The 25,815-nt window shown below is 37.8% G+C and overlaps 1 protein-coding gene across 3 annotated transcripts in view; it reads left to right on the top strand.

The window, feature by feature from the left end:
• The window catches only part of furinb (furin (paired basic amino acid cleaving enzyme) b), a 98,808-nt gene that overhangs the window by 62,135 nt on the left and 10,858 nt on the right, over positions 1 to 25,815 (top strand). For all 3 annotated transcript variants that reach the window (XM_058766929.1, XM_058766928.1, XM_058766930.1), the window contains exons 4-9: positions 1,375 to 1,470; positions 4,310 to 4,438; positions 6,544 to 6,620; positions 17,684 to 17,772; positions 19,305 to 19,477; positions 23,899 to 24,111. In XM_058766929.1, the coding sequence (XP_058622912.1) occupies positions 1,375 to 1,470; positions 4,310 to 4,438; positions 6,544 to 6,620; positions 17,684 to 17,772; positions 19,305 to 19,477; positions 23,899 to 24,111 (777 nt within the window). The remainder of the gene's footprint in view (positions 1 to 1,374; positions 1,471 to 4,309; positions 4,439 to 6,543; positions 6,621 to 17,683; positions 17,773 to 19,304; positions 19,478 to 23,898; positions 24,112 to 25,815) is intronic.

The raw sequence follows: 25,815 nt of genomic DNA, 5'->3' as shown, positions 1-25,815 counted from the left end.
GAGTATGTGCAGTCAGTGAGCTCAAGGCAATATAAAGGTGTCTTGACTATTGAGTACTTTTTCAGAGCCCAACTCACTCATCCATTAACCAAGAGATGGTTCGTTTTCATCCCACTGACACCAAAATAAAAAAGACCGTACAGTAAATTACAACCTCTAAGAACACATGTAATTATGTAAACAATGCTTTGTGCTGAAATGCCACGCTGGTGTACATGTCTTCTCCAAGAAAGAAACTTTTTCTATCCTATCAGAGTGATAGAATGGACATAAGAATGAGAAGAGGCAGGAGTTAATCTATTTAATCAGTGGGCTCTCTGGTCTTGTGAATCCAGTATATGAGGCAGGGGCCCTGTGGATCTTTAAGCTCATTTAAAACAATTGTTTTGCAGAGAGAGCACTTCATACGTCCATAAGTCTCTGGTTCCTGATTAGATTTCAACCTCCGCTGCTAATACCTGCTAATGCGAATGTTAATGTCTATGCGCTGCATGTTAGCCATGTCCATCTCATCACTCAAAACACTGCCCAGAGGACATTATTTATTGCTCAGAGGTTGCTCTTTGATTAGATCAATAGACTTAATGCAGTTCTAAGTGATGTTTCATGTAAGTGTTTGTCTCAGATGTTTCAACTAAATTCCCCATATATAAAACTAGCAACAAATGAGTCTGTCATCAACGTACAGTAAGAGTACACCAGAGTGGATGGTATTACTCCGATCATTTGATCTGGGAGGAATTGGATGAAAAATGTTTGAGTTTATATAGAGATCCCTCACTTTTCATTGCAGATTTATAGTCTTTGCATATAGTGAGAAGTCATTTTCAGATCAAATTTCTTTTTTCACACACACACATGCACAGCTAAATGAAACACTATAAAACAGCAAATTGAAAAGAACACCATGGGTTAGTGTGAAATGTTGATATTTTTAGAGTGAGGACAGGCTGTGCAGAAGGGACGTACATAGTTAAAGGTGAAAATTGAGATGTGTGATTTACAAGGATGTAGGTGTGTAATATTTGAGCTATTGCCTCTAATCGCTCTGTGTGTGTGTGTGTGTGTGTGCGTGTGCGCGCGCGCGTTTTTGTGACAAATTGCATGAATTTGTATAATGACAAGGATATGACATAGGTATTACAAGGAGAAGGTGACTTTTCAGGACATTACCCCATGTCCCCACTTTTCAAAACGCTTATAAATTACACAGAATGGAGTGTATTGAAAATCTGAAATAGCACAAAGTTTCCTGTAATAGGTAGGGTTGGTGTAGGGCAATATCACATACAGTTTGTACAGTATAAAAACCATTACACCTATGGGATGTCCCCACTTTTCACAAAAACAAACGTGTGTGTGTGTTATTTTCAGGTGATTTGGGCAGAGCAGCAGATTGCCAAGCAAAGACGCAAGAGAGACATTCATATTGAACCCACAGATCCAAAATTCCCCCAGCAGTGGTACCTGGTATGTAAAAAGCTATTGTATGTATTTATATTGTGGTTGTACATTGAGCTTTTGATTGCAATGCGTCTAAAGTGCTTCTACAGTGGAAAGGAGTCCGCCCTTGATCTGGGAGCTTTCACATTCTCTCTGATTCTCTCTAAATCTCCCATGTCTGTTTTGAAATATATAAACAGTATTCTGTGTGCTTATAGTCTCTATAGATGACATGACATCGGAATAGATTCTTTTTACTTAGTTATTAAATGTTTATCTTGTTGTGAATGATACATCAGTGCATGTTATTCTAAAGGACAGAAAAGTTTTTTCTGAATTTTTCATCACAATATAGAAACTTCCCTCAGCCTCTGAAACAACATTTCTGACCTAACCAAGGCTACCGGATGGATCTGATTGGCGAGAACAGCCAAGGAGTTCAAAAGAGGACCTTTTCAGCTTCCACTAGTTTCTAGTGTCACAAGCTACATTAAAGTTAACCGAATGTTATCTCTGAGGTGAATCTGAGGTGTATTGAAGTAGAATTCTAAAAGAGTCATCTAACCACATAACGCGAGCGTGATGAACACAAAGAAAGAATGCATGCTGAGAATATGAAGGTGCCTTATGAACTAATATAGAAAGATTATAAGGGTAGTTCACTCAAAACTGAAAAGTCTGTCATCATGCATTCACTTTCATGTCATTACAATTCTGTGTGATTTTCTTTGTGCAAAGTACAAAGAAGATATTATAAAGTATTTAAAACTGTTAAAGTGGATGGGGTCCAAAAAAAGCATAAAATTTCTGCATGTAGATTGCATTTTTTCTGCATTTTTCAAAATATTAGTTTTTGGGTGAACAATCTGGGTATAGTACTGCACAATATCATGCTTGTTTGTGAGAAGAATAATTTATCCATTAAATGATTATAAACAAATCAAAGAAGTTAATTTGCGGTTAAATGTATGCATTAAAAAAGTTGTCTTTTTTTTATAATACAAATTAGGCTGCGAGTCAGATTTGTGACCACACTAGATATAATAGATACTGTTCAAAAGTGTTCGAAAGTCAGTAAGATGTTTTTTGAAAGATTCAAGGATTCAATAAATTGATCAGAAGTGACAGTAAAGGCATTTTCAACATCGATAATGTTTCTTGAGCTTCACATCTGCATATTACAATGTTTTCTGAAGAATCATGTGACACTGAAAACTACAGTAATTATTTATCAAATAAATGCAGCTTTGGTGAGTATAAAAGTCTTCTTTTAAAAGCATATTCTTACTAACTCCAAACATTTGACTGGTAGTGTAGACAAAAATATTTGGCAAACAAACATACATCTGATTTTTTTTTTAATATATATTATTTTAATAGTAATTAAGATTCATATCATATATTCTTTAATTGAATAAAAAGAAGGCAGATAAAATATAATAGTATACATTGTTTATATCCCATCAAATCACTACATTATGTCCTGCAGACTATTCTGTTCCACTCTGAAATACATCACAGATGTGGAATGAGTTGCAAATTTTGTTCTCAAATCAAACGGTGGCATAGATAAAGCATGAATATATAAATATTTGTTATTCGGGTTAGTCCTGTGACCTGCACGCGCACACAGACAACAACCGAATGCGAAGTGAGCTAATGTATTGATGGCCACGTTCACTGACAGAGAAGGCACAACATCATATTAACCTTCGCCGAATCTTTTTAAATCATTTTATTAAGTGATGACAGATTTAGAATGAGTCTGACTCACCAAGTTTTTACGAAACTTACACAAAATAATTACTATGTGTGGGTGTATGCATGAATACTTTTTTCAAATGTTTGTTTGCACAACTGCTTTTAAAGCGCCGTTCTGTATTCAGAGCATGAGCCCAAGTCCAAAACATATTAATGCGTGAACTGAACGACCAGAGAGCATCCCAGGCCACGGATGACAAAACAAACGCGAGAGCTGCCGTTCTCCATTAGCATACTAATCTGTTAAAGTTTCGGCTCCTTCAAAACCTCTTTTAAACCACATCTGTATGTGTTACTGTCAAACATTACCCGAAACGCACACACTTTGTGCTTTTATACTAGAAAATGGAGATTGTATCATTGTTGACAAGGGAATGAATGCTTTTTAAGTTGTTTACTCTGAAGAAGCAACACAGAACGATGAGCAATTTGATTCTGTCTGCTTATTTTTATGCTTTTTGTCAGGGGAGAGAAGGTTGCGATGGGGGCAGTTATCTGAAGATGTGCCAATTGAAGTTTTTCATTGTGTTTCTGCACCCAATTTCCACATTTACGTTTAATGTTCGTCTTTCCACATTGAAGGAAATACTCAGCCGTGCCATTTTAACAGATGGCGTTGAGCATAAAAGCAAAGTGTGAGGATATGAAATAGAGCGAGAGAAGGAGATAGGACAAGAACTTCACTGGGGAAAAAGCTGTCGGGTTAAAAGGAATGAGTTTCCACACCTTGTTGGGATCGTCCTGCCGACAGGCTGCCATCTGGGAGGAAAAACGCATGTGACTGTGGGAGCAGTCATCTTTCATTAGCATTAGCTCCTGCGGCTGGGCCTTTCTCAGTGGCAAGGGTAAAAAAATCAGTGTGTGTGTGTGTGAGTGAAGTCCTGCAGGTGGGCTTTCCTCTACTGGGAGGTCTTGGTCAAAGACTCCGTTAACTCTCCACTCCCAGAATGGCTCGGAGGGCTCGTATTCTGCTGAGCTGCATACGGGAGCTTTACAGAGTCCAACATTTGCCTTTGCTGAAGGGAAATAAAAGAACTGAGGAATCTGCCACCAGTGAACTTGCATGTAAAATATGACTAGTGATGAAAAATCCATTTTCTTGCAGTACAACCCCAGTCATGGAGACCTGAATGTGAAAGAGGCCTGGGCTCAGGGCTTCACAGGAAGAGGAGTGGTCGTGACCATTCTAGATGACGGCATTGAGAAAGATCACCCCGATCTAGCGAGAAACTATGTGAGCCATCCTTTTTCACAAACTGTACATTTTGAAGAGTGAGATATTGATATGCTTTATTAATATATATCAAAAGATTGCGGTCACAAAGAATTTTTTTTTTTTTTTTTTTAAAGAAATCAATATTTTTATTCAGCGAGCATGCATTAAATTGATCAGAAGTGACAGTAAAGTTTATATATTAGTATGTTATATTATAATATTTTTTTATGTGACTTGTTTTCAACATTAATAAGACAGTCATTTTAAATTTTGATGATATTTCAAAATATAACTGCTTGTACTGTATTTTGTTCAAATAAATGCAACCCAACAGAATACAACATTAAATAATCATATCAACTCTAAACTTTTGAAGGGTAGTGTACATTTAAATATAAATACATTTGTATTGTTTACTTCATTGAAATGAAAACGTTTTGACTAAAATGCTTCAGAAATTGTATGCAGTGAAAAATACATTTTTGTTGTGATCAGTCAATTATCACAAATTGTGGATGTGCAAAATGCATTAAAATAAGACAAAAATGTATTTCTGAAGTAAAACTGATTTTTCTGACATTTTATTTCATATACAAGTCTTTAGAGTTAAATAGTGTTTGCAGATATCTAATTTTCTGTAGTTCTTCAGGCATTTATGAGCATTCATAAGCTCTGCCTCTTTTGGTGCACTGATGATGTTGTCATTTATTATTAATTCACTGACATTGACGATGTCATTTATAATTAATTTATTGACTGTTTCCAAACCTGAGCTGCCTACCTACACAGCATTCATGAGCATCATATGTAATAGTCAGTTAGTAATATAGACTAGTTTTTGTGTTTTGTAGTCTTTGTTTTTAGCAGTGGTGCATTAAAGGGAATGAACTAACAGGTGCAACTTTTTTGAGATGGTTATAACATGCTGCTGGCATGTTGTGCTGTTAGACCGTCAACACTGCCAGGGTGAACTCTCTATCTGTAAAGCTGCATCTTGTTAAATTCATAACATTTAAAGCATTGCTGCACTGTAAAAAAAAAAAAAAGTTGAGCCAACTTAAAATTTTACGGCAACCAGCTTGAGAAAACTCAAAAATCTGCTGAAGCTGGTTGCCTTAAAATTTTAAGTTGGCTCAACTTTTTTTTTATTTTATTTTTTTTTTTTACAGTGTGCTCCAGCCATCAAAACGCCACTTGTGCAACAAATTTGCCTTTGATGATAAATTTATGTCATAGCATAATAAACGGTATGTATCAGAAGGGCTGTGCAGTCAGTGCTATTTTTAATAGCAGTCAGGGCTATTTCACTGTTCTTTGAACACAGGCAAACGGATATCGTCGCATCAAAAATGTCTCAGAATGTTTTGTTGCATGTCATTGCACTCTGTCTGAACACATATTATATGAGCGGCCCAAAAGAAACACATCTGATCTGCATGTGGTGGACATGACCCTAAATCATCCTAATTATACAGGGCTTCATTAACATTGATAAGTCACTCAGATGGCCCACTTACTATTCGATTTTGATAATATGTAATTTTGCACATTTCTGGTTCACTGAATTCTTAATGCTCTGATTCACAAATCCATCATTTGCCGTTAAAGTACTTTGCACAGTAGAAATGTGGTTTCAGTAATACAGTCAGGATTATGAAAACTTTACGTAATACCTGGTTTTGCATAGAAATTAGACTCTTCACAGTGGCTTCATGAGGTATTTGGGGTTACCGAACATTTCTGTTCAGCCTTATTGTACATTCTATCTCATAACGCTTTCTGCTTAAATCGTTCTTGCCTCAGGTGTCTCAGGGGTTTGCGGCATTTTACCTTAACCATCTCTATGAATTGAATTCATATCAGCAGACAGTTTGTTACTTAAGAAGCATATCGGTGTGGAGGACATGACCCTGAATTAGTCTAATTATTACTAGTGCTTGATTATTAAAATATGTGGTTTTGCACATCCTTAGTTTGAATATTCAAATACATCTGCAATGCCTTATAGTTGTGCATCCAAGCAATGCAAGATATAAAATTCTGTGTATTTCTCAGTGACAGCACGAAAGCTAAGGTTGTGTTGCAATATGATCTTTTTGATTTGTGTTATATTTTATTTTAAGGATCCTGATGCCAGTTATGATGTGAATGACAGAGATCCGGACCCTCAGCCCAGATACACACAGCTGAATGACAACAGGTACGAATTTCTCTCTCGTCTTTCTCTTTGCCGTTCCAATCAGTGCATCCACAGCAGGGTTGCCAGATCTGTCAGGCCGCAACAAACATGCCATATTGCAGAAGCTCTTTGGTTATAAATGTTTTAGAGGTTCTTTCAGGTAACGAGAACCAGAATCTGTCTTGTGTAAACATGCGTACTGCTAACTCCGGCTCTGTTTGGAAACCTAGTGCCACCTACCTAGATTGCATTTTGGGTGCGTTTGATCAAGGTAGGCAGCTCGCTAGGTCTCTCCTCTTTGGTGCACTGATTTAAGCTGTGATGTACAGCGAGTAACTGCGGCGCGGGGATATAAAGTAGTTTGGAGCCGTGTTGTTCGGTAGGTTTAATGCAGTCAGTGAAGCACCTGCCGTTCAGAGCCGTGCACCAACGGCTGTTAAATACGCATGAAAAATGCATTTTAGAGGAAATCTCATAAGTGCACAATGTGCCTTTGGTTTCTCCATAGGGAGCACTCCCTTTTCTGCGCTATCTTTCTTTTTTTTGTCTCTGTCTGTCATGTAGCAGCAATCAGTCACCTGCTGCAGCACCGTTGAAATTAACCGACCAGTGACCTCTCTGTCATCTTTCACTCTCCACGGCACTTTCTGTTTTTTCCGTTATTATGTTTGAAGAGCATTTTGAGCACTATTATAGAGATGCACAATCTACAATATAACAGTCCTTCCTCTCACCTTCCTCTTGCTCCGTAAATCAGCTTAGATTTAATTTAGTGCACTGAAGACATTTGGATGTTTACTCTTCCTTTTTGATAGACTCATGGCTATTAAGCAGCACTAGATCAGCCGTAATAGAGGGTAGCCACATCCCGCCCCTTTAACCCCCAGACCGTTTCTTCATCCCTCCACCCTGAAATCTCTCAGCAGCCCATCGCTCTGCCGTCAGGGGGATTTGCTTCAAATCTCTTGCACTCTGGGCTTCCTGCCAGGGCTCTTTCTCCCTGTTCCTTTCTCTTGTTTTTTTTTCTTTTTCTTTTCCCTGTTCTGTTCAGAATCTCACAGCAGAAGGATGGAGAGGAAAGACTCAATTCGGTATCTCCTCAGAACAGTGCAGCTTACAAAGTTGCAGAAGCAAATCTTCTTTAACGAATCTGTTAACACTGCCACAGTCGTGTTGGAGGACCTCACTCTGCTACTAACGCGCTAAAGTTACTGTCGTCACTCCTGCTAATACCGTCGGCTGCTACTTAAAGTGTGACAGTCTCTTCGTGGCAACAGTGGAGCCGTAACAACCATTCGTTACACTCTCGGTGTCCAGACACACACATACACATATCATGATCAATCAGCTGAGGAAAGTTGGGGGAATCACACAGGAAGTGCGGCACATCTTGAATGCTTTGGCTGTCAAGATCATTATCCTGAACTGAATCGGTTGGAGTCCATGAAATGAGAAGCAAAATGCATGACTGTGTCAATAACCGAAACGTTGAGGCGGTCTCATAGAGGGCAGATTGCATCAGAGGGATTTATTCCATACAGATGAAAGGCGCATTATGGATTCTCAACAAAATTATATGTTGTAAAGAGCGACCGAGAAACGGGCTTCTCTTATGAAAGGCCGCTTGTTTTTACTTCTTTGAGTCCCCTGTAAAACCTGATCTTGAGATGAATTGGAGCCTCGGCTATTGAGCGAAGCACATGGCAGAGTCATCAAGCGCTGCACTGTGATTAAATGAGAGATAGTGCCAGCGTTGCCAAGTTCGCGTTCATGCATCTTTTGAAGACAAAAACACATTTTTCTATATAGCCTATAGATTGACACAGGCGTCGGTGTCCACACTAAAGAGTAATTGTTGGCTTCATGGCTTTTATGCACGGATGGCTACCAGTGCTTTTAGAAGCAGAGGCTTTTCATTGTTTTGTCAGGAAGATTGAGGGGTAGTACAGCTTTTAGACCGCTTATTTTTTATTTATTTATATATTTGATTATTTTTTTCCCTATAAAAAAAAAAAAAAGCTTTCAGTCTGGCACTGTATTTTTCTCTGCAGTCTCTTTAGAAAAAAAACTGTACACATGTTTGGTCACCATCAGACTTGGACACTTCATAGCTCACAACTCTCATGCTGCTTTTGTTGTCCTTGATGATTGTCCAAAAATCCCTCAGGATAAGAATAATAGGAATAAGATGATTTAATATGCTTTCATCATTAACACATTCAGGGATGCACCGTGTATCAGTACATTATCGGCCCATAGTTAATTAAAGTTGATATGAATTTATTTGATGAGAAATACAGTAAAAACATATTGTGAAATATTATTACAATTTTAAATAACTGCAGTTTATTCCTGTGAATGCAATTTTCAACATCATTACTCCAAGCTTCAGTGTCACATGATCCTTCAGAAATCACTTTAATGTGCTGATTTGGTGCTCCAGAAACATTTCTTATTATCGATGTTAAAAACAGTTGTGCTGCTTAATATGTTTGTGGAAACCGTGAGGATTCTTTGATGAATAGAAAGTTCAAAAGAACATCATTTATTTACAGAGAACTTTTGTAACATTATAAATGCATTTTTGTCGCTTTTAATCAATTTTAATGCTTCCTTATTTAAAAATAAAATTATGCTGAAAAAAAGTCTTACTGAACCCTGTTTTGAAGAGCATGTGCATGCTGATATGCCCTATTTTTTAAAAGCTATTTTAAAGCTAATCTGAAAAGTAATACTAATAATTTAACAACACTGTTAAATGTGTTGTTAAATGCAAATCTCAAGAGGTTTTCATAAATGTTGTAGTGCCTGTATTCATCTGTAGTTTTGATTATGTACTATTGATTCAGTTATAATACTTCTTAATGTATATAGTTTTATATGGACATAATCTCATATAATAAGAGATGTATTTGCCATTGATTCCTTGTCCTCCACTATTTACTCGCATTAACATTTCTATGATTAATTGTGTTTCACTCATGAGTGATATTTCACTAGTTGAGCTTCTATGTTAATTAAATTTCTCCATACAAACAATGCAAATTACTTTACTTTTGTTAAGAGTCCCATCTGGGTTTGATTTATAAATACATTATTCGCAAAGAATGGCTTCTCCATAATTTACTTATAAACTCAGCTAGAGATTTGTGTGTGTGTGTGTGTGTGTGTGCGTGCGTCTGTGTGTCTGTGTCTGTGTCTGTGTCTGTGTCTGTGTGTGTGTGTGTGTGTGTGTGTGTGTGTGTGCGTGTGCGTGTGTGTGTGTGTGTGTGTGCGTGTGCGTCTGTGTGACTGTGTCTGTGTCTGTGTGTGTGTGTGTCTGTGTGCGTGTGTGTGTGTGTGTGTGTGCGTGCGTGCGTCTGTGTGTCTGTGTGTGCGTGTGCGTGCGTGTGCGTGCGCGTGCGTGCGTGCGTCTGTGTCTGTGTCTTTGTGTGTGTGTGTGTGTGTGTGTCTGTGTGCGTGTGTGTGTGTGTGTGTGTGCGTGCGTGCGTGCGTGCGTCTGTGTGTCTGTGTCTGTGTCTGTGTGTCTGTGTCTGTGTGTGTGTGTGTGTGTGTGTGTGTGTGTGTGTGTGTGTGTGTGTGTGCCACAGCTCTGTTCCGTCAGAAATCACACAGAAGCAAATGATGGATGGTTATAATGTCTAATTGATTAAATTAGGTGTTAAACCTTAATTAGTCAAATGTACACAACTATATTTATGTATAAAAATACAATATGTATAAAAATGGTTGTGTTTTAGATGATTCCAAACATGAAGTGCTGGCAATCTTCGACGGGCTTACCTAACAAACTTAACCAACTAGACTTGCTTTGTCAGCCAGCTCAGCTTCAGTGCTTTGCAGTGATTTCTTCTGAAACTCTAGAGGAAGCACATGAGAGTCTTTTTTCTCAGGAGAAAAAAACTGAAAAAGCAGAAGATGCATCTCCATCTGCTCTTCATTTCTATCTAGGAGAAACAATTGAGATCTCATATTAAATACATCTCATTTTCTCTCCTACGGGACATCGCCAGGTGCTCAGAATGATACGTTGATCCAAAGACAGCTGCCGTTCTTTGATACGTTCTCAGAACATGGCACCAAGAGACTATTTCAATGCGTATCTACTGAGAGAGAGACGGAAGCAAACACAGAGACAAAGGGAGACAGTTTCCTGTATTGAAGGGCACCGTAAGATGTTTTTTTTAGTTCATTTCTTTCACATGTCCTTCATTTTCTTTTTGTTCCTACCTATAGATGGCAAATATCCACAAAACGCTGCTTACATTTCTTTGAACCAATTCCACAAAGGCAGTGCATGTGAGCTGAAAGCTCTGCGTCATTTCAGCAGCATCATGCAAATGTTAGATACTCATCCAGCTACCAAAGAGGGTGGAGGAGGATGGCATACGTATTTGTTTTCGTAGCCACAATTGTGCACACCTGCTTTAATCAGATCCCCCATAACCCATTTCAGCCAGCACTCCATATCTCCAGGATTTGAAGCTTTTACACTAATGTTCAGTGGGTATGGTTTATTTGGAATGAACTCTCTGCCAATGACGTGGACAGTAAAGTGCTCATTCAGATTCAAATAGAAGTGGCAGAAATGGTTTGGCATAGACTGAGAGCTGGAATGACATTAATGAGCTCTCCGTCTCTCGATTTAATTTTGTACTGTAGTCGTGATAAGTGAGTGATTCACTTGCTGTTGTGGGGTTAGTAAGAAAAATATGGGCCTACTTGTTTTGTATTTGGCTTTTTTTATTTGCTGCTTGAACCAGTGGTTCCAAATGAACGTATGTTTAATTGAATTGAATATTTTTAATGTAATTTTTAATTAGGCATGCTCATTTCTCCCTTTTTTACACTTATATTACATTTTCTATAATCTAAAACATAATGTTTAATAGCAATGAAAGTTCATGATGACACTGTTAAATGTAATATTTTCAGAATGAATATCCATTTTGAACTATACATTATAGTATTGTGATTCAAAAATGAATGATTTTAGAGTTTTATTTGATTATATGGAATATGAAGTTGTAATATATTTAATTTAATTTAATTAATAAATTTTTATTTAATTATACGTGCTCATTTAGCTTATTTTTACATTTGGATCATCTTTGAGTCATCTAAAAATCTTTAATAACATTAGTAATTTAAAGACACTGTAAAATGTAACAGCAGATCTCTAAATGAATATCCATTTTTCATACTATAAATTATATCCCAGCAGTACAACATGGTACTTCAGCTCTGCTCACCTCTCCTCTCTCTCTCCTGTATCTTTCCCTTCAAGATTTGGTTGTAGAATTTAAAAAGATTTAGTAATTCCTTAGCAACAAGAATCTTAGACTTTCGCACAGGCAAGCATAAATGTTTCTAAAAAGCTTGAAATGTATATTTATATTTCCCTATTTGTTGTCTTAATTGTGGTGTTTATCTTAATTACTGATCTTTTGGAATTGGGTGGAAGTCAGCTTGGAGACTCCCATCAATTTTAGTCCATCAATATCCAGGTCTCATTGGCTTTATTGAATCAATAAACAAGACCTTAAAAGTCCTTCTCTTCCTTTCTCTTTCTTTAATTCTAATAACGCCCGTGATGGATGGATTGTGTAAGGTGGCTGTCAGCCAGAGGTCTAAATAACACGGTTAGGCAAGAAGCCTCTGCCTCTCCACTCAACCCTTAGCCTCACGTGACCCAGACCTGTCAGCCTGCCTTTCCAGCCCTGTCGGGCCTCTGGAATCTCATCAGAGATGCTGGAAATCTGCCCTAGCATCCGCCGTCCTGCGCCAGCCAGGCAATTGAAGCTAGAGACTTCACCATGACAGGGACTTCAGGCTAGGAGCAGCGCTTCTGACTCCTGGAATGTGCTTCTGTAGTTGCGTCAAAGAGCTGGCGAAGGTTTCGCCGCCACTTCCGTCACCCTCTCATTTCTCATGCCATTATATGAGATTCTGTCTCTTTATTACTTGCTGACTGTCTACCTCCTCCGTATCGCTTTCTCATTCAGGACATGTGGGTTTCCGAAACTCTGCCCGAGGGCTGAGTTTAGCTGGCTGGAAAATGCACTAATCCTTTTTAGAGTGCTTCCTAATCCAAGCCTATTGAAGAGAGGAATAGAGATGCACTACTCTACGACACATGGCCAGATTCCATCAGCGTACTGTACATAGACTCATCACGAGTTTTCAAGGGCACCCTATGCCTCTGAGCGGGGGAATTGTAAATGCATGAATCAGGGAATTGAAAGGAACATAAAACAAGCTGATAGAGGGCTAAGAAACAAGGAGACGGAGAGAATTAGAGCATGTCTCCGGCCCTGCTTTCAGTGTGGTGGTTTTGTTGCTGGCAGGGATGGTAAAAGAAACTCCACTTCCATTCAAGTTCATTTTCACTCTCTTCTCTGCCTCTCCCTGGTGGGCCCCAGACAGATCGTTGCAGTCTCCGCAGGGAAGGTTTAGATTGTTGGTAATTTTGCACCTAAATAGATGTGGGACAGGGAGGGGAGAAGATAAGAAAGTGATCCGGTCCACCATGTTGTTTTTCCTTCTAAGAGGTAAGCAGCTGCATCCGCAAACACTTTCTGGCTCACTTTATGCTTTAAAAAATATTCTGTCATAATTTACTCTCTCATATCAGTCCAAACCTGTATGAGTTCATTCTGCGGAACACAAAAGGTATTTAAAAGAATATTTCAAATGCTTTTGTCCATATAATGAACACCAGTGGGGTTCAAAACAACACTGGACCCCACTGACTTTCATTGTATAGACACAAAAAACAAAAACAAGTCATACAGATTTGGAACAACATGAGGTTACATTTTTAAGAAACTGACAAAAAGAGGTGAACCAGCAGATGGAGGCTTACAGCAGATATTCTTCAGCTCTTTTAACATCGCTCCCTTGAGTAAAAGTACTTCACAGATTTCCCACAGGGTTGTCACTTCATAATGTCTGACAAAGTGTGAAAATGTTCATTTTTAATTAGCTTTTTCCAATGAATCTTTCTCAAGGAAATCTCTTCTATAGGTGTGAACAGACGTCTTAATGACTAGGCTAGTTGTGGCATCAGTTTGACGTTGATGTGTAGCCAATCAATTAACACTTTGCCACCGCCATCTTTTTCAAGTTTATGGTTGAAGCATCATTTATGTAAAGGCACACAAGAACGCTTGTTATTGCATCACGTGTTCGCATTCTTTTCCCCAACCACACATCATTTGAGCTCGTCAGCATTATTGTGACTCACGGCACTTTAAAAAATACTGAGACCACAGTTATCTGAATCAGTGTTTTTGCACCTCGCTGAGCTGTGAAAGGTAAATTAGCTGAACAGCATCTCTGTAGAAAAAGCTTTCTCTGCGGTAGGCAACTCTAATCATCCGGAATAAGGTTTCAGGTTTATAAAGCCGTAGATTTGATCTGGTCACGAGGTGCCGAATGAGTAAAATCTGATTGTGAAACATTTCGTGGACTTGGCTATGAAACAAAGCCCAGGATTGAGTCACTATCCATTACCGTTGTGAATAAATGAATGCCAGTGCCTGAGGTTGCGTTCTCCACGTCTTTTAAAGAACAAACACTAACTTTTTACAAACTGACAGGCTCAGCCTGTGCTGTCCACACTCAGGAGTAAATGGTAGTTTGATTGCTTTTATGCTTGAATAGCTGCCAGCGAAGCGACCTTGGTGTTTTTCCTGACTTTAGAAGGATAGACTTTTTCCTTTTTTGTCAGGAAGGACTGTTTGTGTTTGGATTGGTTGTGTTATGGTCCTATGACTTCTTTTGAAAGTCATTGTGTAAAAGAACTGCCCTTACCCTTGACTGTGCCACGGCTATATAATGATACCCAATAAGCCCTTGAGTTCAGGACATGGCCACTGATCTGGCTTTTTGACTGCATGTGGGTGTCTTTGAAAGTTGTGGATGGGAATATGCAAATCAAAGCAATATCACAGCATCAAACCTTTTACATGGTGAATTTGAAAGAAGAGTTTGTACATTACACAACCTCGAGATTATACAGCCACTCACTTTGAATCACTTCCAGTCGATCTTAAGGAGGTCCTGTGCAATTTGAATCAAATGTTGACAAAGGTTGAGTTTAGCCTGCGCACATTTACCGTAGATCAGCAAATTGCAATACTATGGAGCCCTTAAGGGGACATAGTGATGGAAAAAATAAGAAGTGGGAGGAAAAATGTTCAGTCCGATTGTGGTGTTTTGCAAAATGTTGTGTTCCCTCAAGTTTTGAGTTCGTCTGAAAAACTTTTGAGTACACTTGCAAAACCTTTTCTTGGGGGAATGCAAAACATTTGTTAGAGAACGTGAAAGTATTAACAAAATAATTTTTCCTTCCATCTCAATATTTTTTTTTCATCTCCATGTCCCTTTAGGGGCTCTTTATAATAAAAATCCACATGATCAGGAATTTTGTGAGGGTAAAACATTTCCCCAGGCAGATTTCGCATCGGGTTCAGATGGTAATGCGAATTCACCGCTTTGACCAATAGAAAGCTGCTTGGTTTGAAAAATGACTTCTGTGACAAGTCATTCATTGCTACACTGTTTACAGTAGACAATGGACCTTTTTCAGAATTATGCTAGTGTGAGTCACATTAACAGTTAAAATCAGCGCAGAACATATTGAACTGTCTAGTTTGCCTTGCTACCACCTGACTAGTTGGCCATCCTGAGCCATCTTCGTATAAAAGGTATGCATAAAATCTTTTTTTTACCGTAGGCAATTCCCTTATGCAATACATTACAGCTGCAAACAACCTCCAAAACGAGCTGATATAAAAACTGTATTGTTTATTCATGAGGTGTTCCCAGCTATCAACCATTCGTCATGATAACTGTCACCTCGCCTAAGACAAAACACGGAAAATGACGCTTTATTGCAAACGAAGGCATTACAACCTCAGCACGAAAGGTTTTTGTTGTGATTCGGGCCTATTGCCCTTCATATGAGCATGCACAAATGTGTCGTTAGACTGGCTGAATGATGTTAATTGTGAGGAAAGAAAAAAATTGAACCACCTGCTGGGCAGGTTAACTAGCTAACGTGCTTATTAGTATAAAATAGTTTTGATCTCATTCACTGCTTGAGAGAAATAGATCCTGATAGATGTATCTGAATAACACACGCGTTTTCTCCTCTATGTGATGAAGGACTTTCATCCTGAAAGTATGTCCTGTAATTCCACATGCCCTGGAGAATAAATTCAGTCACAATTACAGTGCGTTTTGAATTACTAGTACACAGCAGGTTTTGTGGAAGGCTGAGAGACTGTTTGCACACTCAGTAATCAGAAACGGATCTTAACGACCTGCATAATGGCCTGGCAAGAGCCCCTGCTTTCCACATCCGTGGACACCTCCCTCCTCAGCAATTATTGATTTGATGAAATACAATGCATCTAGATCCTTAATCAGAAGCTATTGTTGCCCACCTGAACTGTACACGTTTAACAAGATCACCAATTTTTGAACCTGCTCCTTGTGTCCCGATTTTACAGATTTTAAATTCAATTCAGTTCAACTCAAGTTTCTACATTATATTTAGGAGTAGGTTATTAGTGGTGACTATGGCAGAAATGTACGTTAAGAATCATGCAGTTAGTTACAAATTACACATAATCAAACAGACGGTGAATACTATTTAATGCAATGATTATATGTTGCGATTAAACTTTGCGATTGCGATTAAATACAATTAAGTTAAATTTTGGATTTATATGTTTCTTCCAGGGTTAGCATCATCTGAGGTCTTCTGGGGGGGTTGGCATCATCTCTTCTCAGGTGTTCGGTCATCCTAGTTGCCCGTGGCAGAAACAGAGAAGCAAGATTTTATTTTGAAACTCTGTTTTGAACATGCAGATGTTTGAAAGATTTGTAAATCAGTTCTTTTTCGACTTAATTTGTTTGCATCATCACTAGATATTTGCTACGACATTTTTACATGACTTGTTTTTATAAATAAAAACAAATTATTTTTACCTCTACTAATTAAAGTGAAAAAATATCATTATGCGGTTTGTTGATTTCACTTTTTTAATAATTTTTAAATTTAGTGTATTTTACATTTTTATATATATAATTTTTTTTATTTATTTTTTTTACAGTGTGTTAGTACTGGGGATGTTTTAGAGACTCTTTCTGCATGTAGATGCTCAACAATTCATTCTACTGTGCCCTTTAACTATTTTTTGTTGACGGAGCAAAAATAGGCAATAACTGGCAATGTGGTGTCAAAAATGTGCTTTACTCAATATTAAATTGTTTGCATTTCTTAAAGATTTCTCCTTTGCTTACGAAGACAAAGGATCATGGCTGGTGAATTAATTACAACTACAAAATAACTGTCGTGATACTGCAGGGGTTTGGATTAGCTATTATCATTCCTCTCATTGTGTTAGACTCAGTTTTTGTTGTGTCCTGAGCACGAGTGCTTAGAGGCCAAGAGCATGAAGCATATTCATTAGTGTCGTTTTTCCTCTTGTGTTGTATGTCATGTTCATGTGTGCCTAATAATCTTTTTGTGTATGTTTTTGTGTAAAACGGCAGATGTAATGAAGGCTCTGGTGAAGCGAGGCCGCCGCCTCAACACATCTGTAGTCTCATGGGTTCTCCAGTCTTTTTCTTAGGTCCCTATCGTCCCGTTCTCCGCTTTGTCTCAGGGAAACAATGAGCTCCAATAGGACACAGATGAATGGAGAGAATAGCTCTAGCAGTGCACATACAAAACCCAGAGCCAGCTGCGATTTCTTTAGACAGTGAAGTTCATCCCCACCATGCCACAGAGATTTGTGCAGCACTGTAGGAACCATCAGTGACAACTATAATAAGCTATTTATTTATTTATCCTTGTCGCCTGCAAGGACTAATTAGAATTTAATTAAAGGATAAAGATAATGCATCTGTATTTGTGTGCATCGAGAGCTCCGTTGTGATAACAGCACCCCAAGAATTTGTCTGTAAAAACGTGGAATGAATTTGAAGCGAGTTGGACTGAATGTGAATTGGATGTAAATTGGACAACGCCACACTGTTCACCAGTCCAAACTCTCTCTTTGTCTCTCTAGACACGGGACACGTTGTGCCGGGGAGGTGGCGGCAGCAGCAAACAATGGCGTCTGTGGAGTAGGTGTGGCCTACAATGCCAAAATTGGAGGTGAGTGCAGAATCCGATTGATAGGTGGTTAGAAATTAGCATATGGTAATAGGATCAATCAAATAGGTCATGCATCAAAACTATCCAAGCATTCTCTCATTTCCTGCCCTTTGTGCATTTAATGGCTGATGTCGTCATGCTGCTTTGGACTAATCTCAAACGCGTTATCTTTCAATTATAAAACACATCCATTAAGGTGAATATCTCAGAAATATCTTGGCTATTCCGGTCACATTGAGCGTGTCCAGGGCCAGACATCGCTGCAGGCACACACAAATTCCACATCTCTTATTTTAATAGTCTTTATAGGAAAATATTTCTCCATCTAGATGAGGGTGATTAAGGCAGAGGGCATTGCCTGAGTCTGCATGTGATTTCTGTGTTTCTGTGTGTGTATCTTTGTAATAAGAGGATAAATCTGTCTGTGTGTGTGTGTGTGTGTGTGTCTAAAGACAGCAGATGTTGCTGATTTAATTGGCCGCTGGGTCGTGTGTGTGTGTGGGGGGGTGCGTGAAGTGTCTGAATCCTGTTGCTAGGATTATTGTTAATCAAACAAACGGCAACAGAATCATTCTTATTAATTAGATTCTTTCTCCCAATCTTACACCATGTTCTAGCCGGACATGACATAACACTGCAACAAGCAATTAATCTCAAACCAAAGAAGTCAGACTTTTGAAAATAAAACTTGCATATAGCATTGTGACAAAAATAAAATAAAATTGTTAACTTAATCAAAAGAAAATATTTCCAGATTTAATTTGAACATATTTGACCATATAATTAATTATAAAAAATATTTTATTTAGTTTATATAATATCATACTTTAGTATATATTTATATTTAATTTGTCTATATAGATGTATTTATATTTCTCATCCCATTTTAATATTTTTTGTGTGTATGTAATTTTATTTTATTTTAGAAAGGGGGTCCGCCAGTGGTTCATCATATTTGGGGGTCCTTGCCGTCAAGTCTCTCTATAGTCACTAATTTTATCCATTAAATCTTTGATAATAAAAATGGCACATTTAATTTTTGGTGGGAAAGTAATTTAAACTTAAAATGCTTGCAGCAACACCCTTACTTCATTTTGTATGCACAGAACAACTGAATATGCAAATTAGTCCCCGCCTCCACTCAATCACACCAGCTCAGACTACAAGTCATCAACAAGTTACACAAACCATGTTCCCGTGATATGTTAATAGTATTAAAATTTGACTGGATTGGTTACATGTTTGTCAGCAAGGTGTTGATTAAATAAATTTGCACATAATTTGTCATTAAGCATAATAAAATCTATATCATTCTCCATACAGTTTTATATTTAAACTCAGGTTCTGGATGGCTGTGCTTTTGTCTTCATGCAGCATTTTCACCTTCAGTGCCAATAGAAAAATTTGTGCTGGAAACTCTCTCTTCCAAATGTCCATCACATTTACATACAGTACATTTTCACGAAACCAGTTTTTCTTGTCTCTGGTATCTTCATTAACGCTCTTTCTACCTGCCTCTGTTCTGCATGCAGGTGTGCGGATGTTGGACGGAGAGGTAACAGATGTTGTGGAGGCTCAGTCTCTGAGCTTGAACTCCCAGCACATCCACATTTACAGCGCCAGCTGGGGCCCAGAGGATGATGGGAAGACTGTGGATGGCCCTGCCAAACTGGCCAAAGAAGCTTTCCTGCAGGGGGTTACTGAGGTCAGTATAGACTGGAAGAGATTTTACTGCTGGAGGTCTCCAGGTCACAGTACTGTTGGTTGCTAGTAGGCGTTTCTGCTGCTGGACGTTCTAGTGCTGTAGCTTCTGAAAATCTGATTGCAAATGAGATGTATTGCCAGTAATGTTCAAAATGAAATGTGTTCTTATATCAAATGCAGAAATGCATGATACATCACAAATGCTCACAATTTCTGAAATCCGTTTATTTTTTATATCCATGCAAATGTGCAGAAACAAGTCATTTTGAGTATCTCATGGGAGACTCGTAGCGTTCATGCTCATTTGCATAAATCAAAACTTTTCTCAACTTTGTCAATCACTAGACACGCGCCTACAAATCACCCATGTCACAGAAACTCTCATTGAAAATGAATGACTTCCAGTCACTGTGTCTCCTCAAGTCAGTGTCAGCACGAATGCTCACGTCAGGTCATGCGAGCAGATTTTAGATCAGCTAAATGTGTCACAGCTGCCGTCATCTCCCATCAGCCCCTCTGCTAGAGGAAGCGGGCTGGACAGGGTGAGCTGTAGAAGATGTCATCGCCCGCATTTACAGAGAGAGAACTGAGAAGGATGTGTGCGTTGACAAAAACAGGATTACAGAGAATACTGTATTTCGGGAGATCTTGGAAGGAGATGAGCGTTTGTTTTCTGTTTTCGTTTTTGATATGTTAATTCTTTCTTGTGTGGCACACATACCCTTATCCCTTGTGAGTCTATACCTTGATAGAGTTTCAGCATACACTCATCGCACTATGAATATGAAAATCTGTTTTTAATCCGTGATTCAAAAATGAGGCTGTCTTGTTCCTTTAACCCTTTCTTTTAACAGTGTCATTTTCCATTTTTCTACCTTTTGTGGTGTTCTCTAAGGCAAACATTACTATTAAATTTGTTTATACACTACTGTATAAAAGTTTGGGATTGGTAGGATTTTTTAAATATTTTTGAAAGTCTCTTAATCTCACATTTGTGGAAAATATAGCAAACAATAGTAATATTGTGAAATATTATTACAATTTTATATATTTAATTTATAGAAAATAGGTTTATATATATATATATATATATATATATATGTGTGTAGAAAATAAAATAAATTATTTTAATGTTTTCAAATGTCATTTATTCTTGTGATGGCAAAGCTGAATTTTCCACATTATTACTCCAGTCTTCAGTGTCACATGATCCTTCAGAAATCATTCTAATATGCTGATTTAGTGCTCATGAAACATTTCTTATTGTTATCAGTATTGAAAACGTATAAATTATAAATGTCTTTAATATGAGTTTTGATCCATTCAATGCAGTGGCGGTTCTACATTGAATTACTCCCCGGGCGAGACCCCCTCTGAGCGCCCATTCCCCCCCATCCGAGAAAAAAAATTGTAGGTTTTTTGGCTAAAAAATTTTGCACAAACAGTTTTACTATAACAATATAAGTGTAAGACAAGCTTATATTTCTCAATTGCACAAATCCTTCAACATGAAAAACACAATTCTGCACAAAACAGTATAAGTTATCAGAACTTAAATAAATATACTCTATATACATAATAAACACTCTGTGTTTATTTGGCACTCGACAATCAACAGATTTCCCATCCCCCAACACTGTCACTCACGACCAGAAGTCAAGACTAAACCACAAAGTGAAAATAGCAGTATTCTTTAGTGATATGTTATTTACACAGTGCAGATAGCTTTAGATTCTATTTATTCTATGTTAAAATAAAATAAAAACATGGCGAAAAACATTATTAGAGAAAACATTACTTATTGCAAAAATAGTGGTAATTATCTGCACTTCTGCATTGTAATACAGTATAAAATAGTATGCAATAACTTATTGAGTGTAATTTTTTAATTTTATTTCTAATTATTAAATGGATGCCACCTTATTGGGACAAAAGCCCTCTCTACACCTACCCTAACCCTACCCGATACTTTGTTCAACTTTTGATTATTTCCTTCATTTTTATTAAAAAATAAATGCTTTTCTGATGTGATTTGAAATTTAAAAAGCGAGAAAAAAAGTTCGCCAAAAGGCAGATTCGGACCCCGGTCGATCGTGTCAAAAGAAGTGTATTGCAAACTTTACCATCTGCACCACTGAATCTGACAACTAGTAACCGTCTTTTGCATATTTGACTATCCCAATCATACATTTGTGGGTGGAGTTAATGTAAATAGCCTCTGCCAGCAACATAGCTATTTGCACTTAAATAGACACTCCGATTTTTTTTTTTTTTTATATATTCCCAACAATTAAACAGTTGCCCACATAAAAAAACAGGGGTGTTACAGCACCCTCCGCACCCCACTTCCCGCGCCCCTGGGTGTGACTGACTTTAGCCCACTTGTCCCACTAATTTGAGAGAGGTGAACTGTCCCCGCGCCGCACCCCCTCCCTTTCCACTTCTCACACAGCTTCTGTGCTCGGTACCTTCTCAACAAGCAGGCGCCAATTTGCCAATTCCCGCACAGTTATATGATAGATAATATGATAGATAATAGAAAACCGCTTAGCGGCGCAGATGATTTTTTTTTTCCAAGTGCTTGTGCCGCCCCCCACGTGTCATGAAAAAATGCCGCCCCGGGCGGCTGCCCCGTTCGCCCATGCCTAAAACCGCCACTGATTCAATGTGTCTTTGCTGAATAAAATGATTAATTTCCTCAAACAAACAAAAAATCCTGCAGACCCCAAATGTTTGAGCGGTAGTGTATGTATGGTTATGGATTTAAACAAACTGCTAAACCTTTGCGGTTAAGTCATCACGCGCCATTTGTGCTACAGACATAAATGATGCTTCAAATGATGTGGCTTACTGAGAGGCTATTACTGAGTGCTGTTACTTTTCTAAGCGATCAGACTTTTTTTTGCCCGGGGGAATGATAAAACAAGTAAAAAAGGAACTTGTGAAAGTTTAGTCTTGTCCACACACATCTTGTTGTTAATTTCAGTATTCTTTTTACTCCACTTTCTTTTATAAACCTTGTGCTATTTCTTCTCCTCAGACAGAATGTCACAGCAACATTGAAAATTCGCCCCTATGAGTGTGTTAAGACATTCTAACACCCATTTAGGAAGCTTTCGTTATCTTCAGAATAATTTAGTAAAATATCTTTAATGGAATTAAAACCACCTGCTTTCGCCTCACACGCAGAAATGATGAGATTTGACACAGCGAGAAAAGAGCATAATGTTTGACAGGCAAAGGATCTGACCTTTTTAGGACGGCTGCCCGCCGCGAGTGCCGCTTCTGTTTCATCCCAAACGTGTCCTTGGTAATCACAGACATGCTTTTGTCGGAGCGTTACAAAAAGATTTAATCTTTTGTCTCGTCTGTGTGAATAATGGCACTTTGATACAGCCGTGCAGAATGAGTTTGACTGCTATTAATTTTGGTGGGATTTAAAACTGATTTCTCCCTCTAGTAATTTACTCAAATTATGCATCACATAAACATCTGCCTCAGTGGTCCAACTCTCAGACTTTTATCCCCAATTTTATCATTCCTAGAATTGTGCCTCTAAATATTTTTGAACCAGATTGCGGCGTCTCAAACAAACAAACAAACAAACCGTTTATGGCCACAATAATCCTGAGTCAGTCAGCTGTGAATATTACCCATATGGACAGCAGAAGATAAAACAGAAACTTTAATCAAATTCTGCCGACTTGCTTGACTGCAGCGAGAGAGGAGACTAATATATGAGAAACGAAAAGTGGCGCTTTGTCAGCTGTCCAGCCAGTATTACTAAAGCATTAAATACAGCAGATTTCAGAGGTCACAGTATTGGTTTTAAATTAATCATGACAGCCATAATTGGCTCGTTCAATTGGATTTTTGTGGGCTATTGTAATAGAGACGAGGCCTGTGCGCACAGACATTAATGGACACTACACAGATGTTTGATTCATAAATACATTTGTCTCACATAGCCAGGCGTTTGATTTGCATAAAGACCATCAGCAGCTTATTCTGGCCAAGAATCGCCCACTTGTATTTAATTTTTTAAAGTTTTGATGCCACAGACCTCACAAATCCCGTGATTAGTTCTACCTCAGAGCGTTTGTATCAGCCCAGCAACTTAAATAACAGTTTGTTTCCAGGAGGGATAAACCTTTGCGTCAAGTCTCAAAAGGCCGGCCAATCAGATTGGAACCGGTGATTTTTAATTAGCGCTTGGCAGTTATGTAAACAGACTGTTGGATGAGAATATAAATACTTTTAGACTGGTGTCTGTCTTTGTTGACACTATTGTTCCAATATTTGGTGGCAATTTTTTTGGTGAAAGAAAGACTTCAAGACTTTCAAAAACATTAAAAATCCTTTGAATGGGAGTGAAAAGTACTTTGGAAGGAGTGATTGATCATGTTTATGCATCTGTTCTAGGGTCGAGGTGGCCTGGGCTCTATCTTCGTTTGGGCATCGGGTAACGGAGGACGAGAGCGGGACAGCTGCAACTGTGACGGATACACCAACAGTATCTACACGCTCTCCATCAGCAGCACCACACAGTATGGCAATGTGCCGTGGTACAGTGAGGCCTGTTCCTCCACCCTCGCCACCACCTATAGCAGCGGAAACCTCAACGAGAAACAGATTGTACGTTCATATGTGCAAACAGACCTCCATACATATTTAGCATAGTCACATATGTGTCATATAATCTCATGCAGAGGCATTTTTGTAAGTATTTTCGTAAAGGAACACACTGCATCTTCACAAATAAAATATTTTATTTTTGTTACCAAAATATCCATTAAATTTTTATATTTATAAATATTATAATATTTATCATTAAAAATGTATAAATATTAATTTTTAAATATCTTTTGTGTAAAGCATAAACTTTGCTAAAATTTTCAGTTTAATGTAATATATTCATATTTATATATAATATATTAAATGAGTATTTAATAGATTATATTAGAAATTTATAATTTTATTCAGTAATAGTCACATATGTTAAAGTCATATAATTACTTTGTAAGTATTTTCACAAAGGAACACACTGCATCTTCACACATAAATGTTTATTTTTGTTACCAAAATGTCCTTAGATTAAATTTTTATATTTATAAATATTATAATATTTATATTAAAAAATTGTATAAATATTAATTTTAAATATCTTTTGTGTATGTGTGAAGCATAAACTTTGCTAAAAGTTTCAGAGTAATATAATATATTCATATTTATATATAATATATTAAATTAATATTTAATAACTTGAAAGAAAATGATACATTTATTCAGTAAGGATCATGTGAAGACTGCAGTAATGGCTGCTAAAATTCAGTTTTGCCTTCACAGGAATAAATTACCTATTAAAATAGAAAGTTGTTATTTTAAATTGTAATCATATTTTACAATATCACCGTTTTTACTGTATTTTTGATCAAATAAATGCAGCCTTGTTGAGCATAAGAGACTAACATTATAAAGTCTAACCGACCCCACATTTTTGAACAGTAGTTTGAGTGTGTGTATATGTATATATATATATATATATATATATATATATATATATATATATTTAAAACTAAAGATATACACAATGTGTTCTCTGAAAACAGTTCATTCCTTATGTAGTAAAAGTAGAAAAAGATGTTTCAGTTATCAGCCTTCAGATGTGTTTATTATCAGAAACACATACAAACACTTTGCTACAACCGTGTCTCATTAAAGGCTCCAGAAATAGAATGAATTCACGTTTCAGCACTGCAACATTTACACGTTAACAGCACACAGACAGATCATCATGCCCTCACACAAACACTGCCATTCTCAGTTGTAAGCACAACTGTAAATGTCAGAGCAAACAGCCCTTGTGTGACAAATTTTCTGCATGGTTTAAATGGCCACGTCACGACTGTACGCGGGAAAAATGAGTGATGGAGTGCCGCCCCGTTCAGCGTGCTGTGAAGATGAAGTGTCAGGCGGTGAAATGATTTCCACATCTGCCACTGTGATTTCCTGTGGGCTATATGAAAAAGAGCTCTCTGAACGTCATGCCCTAAGGAGGCAAAAAAATCACTTTAGAGCAGCGTCTGAAAACTTCCCAATCACAGGTGCTGCTGCTGCTGCATGCCGTACACATCTGCTTCTCTGCCCCGGCGTTTCCTCCGAGAGTGGAAATGAGAAAAAGGTCTTTGAGAAAGCAAAGAGAGAAGAAGCATAGAAATTAGACCAAGTGAAAGACAGCAAAAGACATAGAGGCAGCAATTTTGGAATACCAAACATGCTGCATTGCAGATTCTTTGGATCTTATTTGCAAGTTTTCCCCTCGTTTTCAGTTACATACCT

This window comes from Onychostoma macrolepis, chromosome 25 (assembly GCF_012432095.1).
Source record: "Onychostoma macrolepis isolate SWU-2019 chromosome 25, ASM1243209v1, whole genome shotgun sequence".
In the NCBI taxonomy this organism is placed as follows: domain Eukaryota; kingdom Metazoa; phylum Chordata; class Actinopteri; order Cypriniformes; family Cyprinidae; genus Onychostoma; species Onychostoma macrolepis.
The sequence above is the reverse complement of the archived record's forward strand: the minus strand, read 5'-3'. Positions and strand labels throughout refer to the sequence as shown.